We start from the raw sequence: 7,276 nt of genomic DNA, 5'->3' as shown, positions 1-7,276 counted from the left end.
AATGTGATGTTTCTTAATATCATGCTTTTAATTTAACAAAATAGTTTAATTGTATTTTAAAACATTAATTTCTTCATACTTCGTTTTCGGCGAGAATTTTATCATAATAGAAAGTCATAAAAAAACGAATAATTCTTCATCACTCTCCTTTTTGGGGTTGGTAAGAGTGCTAGCAGATCAGAATTAAACATTGAATTGTTTTTAAAATTACGCCAAAGATAGGGGGCTTAACTGAAATTTCCTGTGAAATAATCTTCTTCCTTCTCCTTAACGTGTCCGTGTGAAGTCCTTGGCCTCCAGACTGTCAGTCAAAATTGGCGACGACTTCGATGGACGTCGAGATCTCTGCGCCTCCAACGCGAACATTCTGTGCCCCTCTCTCACCGGAGTTCCAATTCTCGTTTCTGCTCAACCGGCGCTGTCGACTCTGAGAGCACTCTGCCCTCTCCGTTCTGTTTGTAGGTAATTAGTGTCGTCTATGCCTTGTTTCTGCTTCTTTGTGCTCTAAGATTTTGGAGAAATTCGACTCAACTCTTGGTTGAGGAGGGAAAGAAAATTTTGGGTTCCAGTTGCGAACCCGTGACGGTTTTCATTTCCGATTGCGAAATTGAGTCAGGCGATTAAGTGTCTTGAGATCTTATTGATGCATTGGTTGTTTTATTCTCCGCTCAGGTGTAGCCTCCGGATTTCGTCTTGCTTCGCCTGATTGATTGCAGGGTAATCTTCCGCTTCCTCGGCTTCTGGTATTGATAATTGGGACCGTTATTAGCTTATTGGTTTCCTGAAGGATCTCGGGATGTTTAGTCTTCGATTTTTAAGTTGAAAAAGGGCATCAGACATTGAAAGATCAAGTTCATATCATCTCATTTTGCAATTTAAGCGATAGTTGGTTAATTTTCTCATAGTCAATCGTTTGGGGAAGCCTTTTAAAAGGGGCCAAAGTTGGATCTTCTAGGTGTAACAAGAAGGTTTAATCGGGAGAATTGGAGCTTCTGTCACGAAGTGGAATGCTGGTTTATGCTGATTTTTAAGCTAGAAGGCTGAATTTTTAGGCCAGGAGAGTTGATAAATGATCTGGAGAGGGTCCTTGGGTTGAAGGTTGTCGCCTTCTTGTTATATTTGGTGACAGGGAAGCCCTTTCCTTATCCACAGGTTTGTATAAGAAGAAAAATTTCGTTGATAGGAAGGGAATTGTGGCATCATTGGTAGCTCGATTAGCAGGCAAAGAATACAGAGGAAGGAATTCTTTTTTGGGAATCTTCTGAGGATTCAAGCGGTCCAAGACTCCAAATTATGAAACTACGCAATATTAAAGGACTGGCGTCGGTATGATACGATGGTCTTTGTAAGTGTAGCTTTTGTCATCATAGGTTACCCTTTCCACTTTGCTGACTGAAGAATGGATGGACCAAGCGGTGGAAGTGCCCCTCCTCCTTTTCTCACGAAAACATATGAGATGGTTGATGACTCATCAACAGATTCCGTTGTCTCGTGGAGTGAAGGTGGCAACAGCTTCATCGTGTGGAACCAACCTGAGTTTGAAAGAGATCTACTTCCCAAGTATTTCAAGCATAACAATTTCTCCAGCTTTATTCGGCAACTTAATACATATGTAAGCATTAGCACAACTTGGCTTTGATATTTTCATTCATCTCAAATTTTATCATGGGTTTCCTGTTTCATTGGATTACTTTTCTGGCATCTTTGAGCATATCGTCAGCCTTTTCTCTTTCTTATCATGTCATCGGTGTTATCTTTTTGTCTATTGATGTCCTTATCAATCATTGGTTGGTTTTTACTGCTGCAACTCGCTAGGCACTGGTTGACTTATTTTATGAATCTACCTGCTGAAGTGTTGCTTTGTGTACTCAAATAGTTGCGTGAGTGAATAAAAATGCCTACCTGTTTTTTTGATGACAGGAACATGCATTCCCCTTGTAATTACTTATTGTCTGGAAGTTCTAGATGGCAACAAATTTTTTGAAAGGAAACCATCAATGGCAACTGCAGTAGCAGTCCGAGACAACATTTTTGTACCAACATGCAAGCATAGAAAATAAAAACCTCAGAAATTCAAGCCTAAGATTATTAAAAGAATATATCACATTAAAGGCAAAAGACAGTACCCACGTTCTGAAACTTTTGGTACTTCCATGAAAACTCCAAATATACCTGATGAAAATGCCTTTCGGCTGAATAAGTAGCTCATAGGTGTCTCTCAAACATGCCTCATCTCACGGAATCAACTGATATAAGTTCAAACCACTTGAACCGGAACTAGTAGCTCGTTTAATTTGTAACCCAAGAATGGCTTGATTTTCAAGAAAAGTGTATGGAACTAGTAGCTCGTTTAGTTTGAAAGCCACATTGACAGAAACGGGACTTTCATATGATCATCATGCTTGTGTTGGATCTGCTTCTGCCTGTCTGCATTATTGATTCCAGTCTAACTGCTGCAGATGGTGTGCTTTTAGCTCACTTTTGTACTAGTTGTGGTTAGTATGAGAAATCTTGGTGGAGTTACGGCATTCCTAGTAAGCTGTTCCCATATTGTCCTAAGGTTAAACTCTCTTTTTTTTTTCCAGTTTCAGTTCACTGGTCAGTAAAAATATGGCTGCACCATAATATCTGAGGTTGCTGGATTTCTGTATTCCTATTAGGGAATCAGCTCCCCTGATGTTCCAGCTTTTTTTTTTCCCACTTTCATTTCATTTCCAAAGGATGTGGCTGATAGGCTGAGCGAAGTATCTTATAAATGTCATAAGTTTCTTACATTCTGATAAGCTGTTCTCCATAGACTGCATAGATAAAATGTTTCCTTTAAAATTTTGAAATAGAGTTTGTGCCATCTTTGTGCATGTGTTTTCTGCGACAATTTCACCCATTCGTTTGCATGTGTCTTCTATGACAATGTTATAACGGATAGTTTGGTTTTTAAGAGTCATGACTATTTTCTACTGTTATTTTCCTATTCTGGGCACCAATAGTTTTCTATTGATGGTATTCTCTCTTGAATTAACTTCAATGCTTTAAACCAGGGTTTCAGAAAAATAGATCCTGATCAGTGGGAGTTTGCAAACGATGAGTTCAGAAAGGGCCAACGACATCTCCTGAAGAATATTCACAGACGTAAACCAACATATAGCCATTCTTTGCCTCCCAACCAAAAGCAAGTTCATTCTTCAGGGACATTATCTGAGTCAGAAAAGCAGGAGCTGGAGGAGGAAATAGGGACATTGAAGCATGACAAGAGTGTGCTTATGTCGGAGCTACATAGACATATGCAGCAGCAAAACAAATTAGATTTGCGGTCACAGACTTTGGTGGAGAAGTTGCAACTTGCAGAACAACGGCAACAGAAAATGTTGGCCATTGTGGATCAGACTGTGAATAAGCCTGAGATAACTTCTTTTCTAGTTCAGTTATGCGAAGCTTCTAGGTATTCATCACTTGCTAATAAAAAGCGAAAATTGCCAAGGCCTGATAAATCCTCTGAGGAGGCCGATGCAGAGGATAATGGAACTATGGATTTTCAAATGCCAGGAAGTGAAAGCTCAGATTTCAGTTTCAGGCAGCCTTTGGATGTGGAAGCATTTTACGACATGGAATCATGCTTAAAATTTTTGGAAATGTTTTTCCGCCGTATTGGTCAGGCTTCTGGGGAGGAAATGGATATTTTTGATGATTTATGTCAGCCTTCTGCTGCAGTTTTTGAATCACAAGCGGTGTCTCCATGTGCAGATGCGTTTTCTCGTCCCCAATCTCCTGGAGCATATTTACCACCTTCTCAGTTGACAGGTTCTGGTCCTTCTCTTGAATTGACAGAATCCACAACTCACCGTGAAACCACAGTTACTGCTCCTGAGCAACCCAGACATACACAACTAATGCAAGACCGGTCAAGGAGCTCAATGGTGGACATGAACCTGATGCCTGCTACACCTGAACTTAGGTCATCCAAGAAGACAAATGTTTTAGCAACTAGTACTGGAGCCCCAGCTAGGGTAAATGATGTGTTTTGGGAACAATTTCTTACTGAAACTCCAGGTTCTATGGATAGTCTTGAAGTCCAATCTGGAATGCATGACCGTGATGACAAAAATTTAGCCGCTAGATCAAGCGAGAATGATATTTTTTGGAGGAACAAGAAAAATGTGGATCATCTGACAGAGCAGATGGGGCAACTAACCTCAGCTGAGAAAACCTGACGCAGACCTGTGAAATACTCCTTATATTAGTCACTCATTATTTTTGTTCCAAGCTTCTACCGGGCGATCCTCTGTTGTATATTTCTTTTCATGGATATATTCATGCTTACAAATTGAGTTTCTTCTCATCTCTGCATTGCTGAATACATGTTCATCACTCCGTATTCATGTTGTGCTTGCTTCATTTTAAGATGGTGGTGTTATTCCATGGCATGCCATCTAATATATGGTAGCCTCCGCCGTATTCTTTTGGTCCCCGTTTGTTTTGAAGGTGGCAGGGATGGAGCCTGAAAACCTAAACAGGAAGGTTAGAAAAATGGATTTTCTGGCCAGATTTTGGAAAAATTACGTTGTGGAGCATCTTTTTAGCTCCCTGAAAGCTGTATGAGGCTTGTCATATCCCAGAAGAGGCACAGGAGGACCATCCCTCCCCCTCCCCTGTAGAAATTTACGTGTGCTCTGGATCTTTTTCTAAGAACTTTGGTGTATTATGCCGCGTTGTACAATGTCAAGAGAGCTGCTTTCATATGAAAGGTGTCTAACTAGTTCACTATGGCCCCTTTCATATAAAATGTCTTTGCAAAGAAATGAAAGAACTTTGGAACTTTCATAGTTGTGGGCAGCTTCATTCGGTAGGAAGGGAGAAGGAATGTATAAAGAATGGTTGCACGAAAGAAACGCAGTCAGATGTGTCCTAGTTTCATTTTAGCAGTATCACATGGTCACATGAACGTAAGGTCAAATATACTAATCGTCCTGCCATTACACACAAAAGGGGTATAATACCCAACATTAAAGGTGATGGATCTAGGTCCAAGTATTCCTTGATGCTTTGTTAAGTTCTTAGTGAACAAATCAACGATTTGGCTTTTTATTCGAGTGTAATGTGATTCCATCTCTTTGTTTCCTTCTCGCCGACAAGGTGTTACTGTATCTTAATATGCTTTAAGCGACTGCTATATATACGATTAAAGTAATATTAATGTCACTGATTATCATACAACAAAAGAGATTGTGAAACTCTATTTCCAAATCAGCCAATAGATGTTTAATTTATGTATCTTCAACTATCTCAATTGCCATAGACCTGTATTCAGCTTTAGTTCTAAATCTTGTCGCAACCTTTTGTTTATAGCTGCACCAATGATACTATAGTTTTTTCCAACTGATATGCATTATCTAGAAACGATTCTCCTTTCATTGAAATCACATACCATCTACATCAGCACAAGTAATTGAACTCATGCTCCTATTCATCAAACCAAGCCTTTTGATAGATAGGCCATTTCGAGTAGGTCCCTTGAAATATCTCTTCATAGCATTAATAAGACTAATTCTATGTTCATGTATAAATTGCAAGAATTGGTTAATTGAATAAACAATTTGTCCATGTGAAAGTAGGATGTTAAAACATCTTCTTGATATTCATTTAATCATCATTCAAGACCTCATTCTTTCAGTTCAGATTCTGGTGTACGGAACTATGAGCATCTAGAGGCTTATGATAAGCACCTTCCTCAACAGATAGAGTGTATTTGTACTACTATAGGAGTTATTTCTTAAACCACACTAAAATATTTTAGTTCCCCAATATCTACCGTTTTAAAGTTTTGTGTTAACAATTTCTTCCTTGTTTGTATATAACAGTTTGTAATTATATTATCAACATGTACAAGCAGCAAGGTTGTATCATCATTTATCTTTGAAATATTGACAGAATGATAGTGACAGTCTATGAAAACTGTGATTTTGAAGTTTTCAAGGGAAACTTTCAAACCAAGTATGAAACACTTCAACCCATAAATTGCTCTTTTTACTACACACACACACATACACACACACACATATGTACACTTGGTACTTTATTGAACACATGCGAGTGGTTTCTTCATGTATTCTTCTTTTAAGTCTTGATGTAAGGGTACATGAAAATTATTATCATCTTAGCTAAGGAGAGGGATCTCCTCATGTTAGCCCCTTTTCTAGCTATAAACTGATCATTGAACCGTCACTAGTACTGCTGCCATATGTGATGTTCATGTAGGAAATGGTGAGAAATATGGAAAGACAAAGTAAGAAAGAAGAATAAGCTTTGGAAGGCAACAATGGAGCTTGAACAGGGGGGCACCTAAATTTTGGACCTAAGGAGCAGAAGGAAGGAATATTAAGGTTGGCTGCATGATCTTATAAATTAAAGAGGAGAAAATCTCGTCCCTCAAGGTGGCCTTTTATATTCAAAACCTATAGATCATTTACAAAATTTCTAAACCGATCCTATCTAAAAATGGCTTTGACTAGCTTCAACACATATTCCTATTTTTGAACTAGGATTTGCACCATATATGAGGATTTTTAGGTAATTTCTAGTAACTTCACATTTTAAACTATGGTTTGGGTTGGCCTTAGCTCTTAGGTCCACTTGTGAAATGATGATTTTGCACTTGGACCTCTTAGATATCCTATTTAGGCTCTAAATTTGTTATTTTGATCAAAAGCCTCTTCAGTAGTTGTTGAGGTATATCATTTTGGGAGACATTTTTCCTAACATTATTTTTGACACACCTTAATGAGAATTAATAGAAGAAATTGATAGGTATTTGTTTGCATCCCCAAAATTTATTTTAGTTTTTTGAGTGCTTCAGAAAAACAAAGTTTTAGTTTAGAAATGAGATAGAAGGGGACACGCTTGTCGGCACTTTTGCTGGGGGTAACTAATAAAGGGCTATGCTTATTCTTCATTTATTTCATTTTTACTTTAAAACATATTTTTTATTCTAAATGTGGTGTGGTGTTTAGAAATAATGTTGAAGATTTGATGTTCCAAATACTTTTGGATGAGAAAATTTTGAAGTATCATTTAGGAGAATAAACCATTTTGATTTGAGAGATTTTTGAATCAAGAAATCTTTGCAAATAGCATTTGAAAATCATTGGGAGATAATATGAGAATTTTAAAGATCTCTTTTCAAAATCAATTTATTATTCTCTTAAGAACTTAAGTGAGTTTAAGATTTTGCTTTAATTTCGCTACTATCTATCTAGAGTTTCATCTCATCTTGCTTAAGTTT

The 7,276-nt window shown here is 37.9% G+C and overlaps 1 protein-coding gene across 1 annotated transcript; it reads left to right on the top strand.

The window, feature by feature from the left end:
* The first annotated feature begins 302 nt into the window (after positions 1-302).
* LOC116261119 (heat stress transcription factor A-4b-like) lies at positions 303-4,374 on the top strand. Its single transcript, XM_031639739.2, has 3 exons — positions 303-462; positions 673-1,612; positions 3,039-4,374. Exons 2-3 carry the CDS (start codon positions 1,400-1,402, stop codon positions 4,206-4,208), a joined length of 1,383 nt encoding a protein of 460 aa, XP_031495599.1. The 5' UTR covers positions 303-462; positions 673-1,399; the 3' UTR covers positions 4,209-4,374.
* Positions 4,375-7,276: the final 2,902 nt, after the last annotated feature.

This window comes from Nymphaea colorata, chromosome 9 (assembly GCF_008831285.2).
Source record: "Nymphaea colorata isolate Beijing-Zhang1983 chromosome 9, ASM883128v2, whole genome shotgun sequence".
In the NCBI taxonomy this organism is placed as follows: Eukaryota; Viridiplantae; Streptophyta; class Magnoliopsida; order Nymphaeales; family Nymphaeaceae; genus Nymphaea; species Nymphaea colorata.
This window is presented reverse-complemented; position numbering and strand designations above follow the sequence as displayed.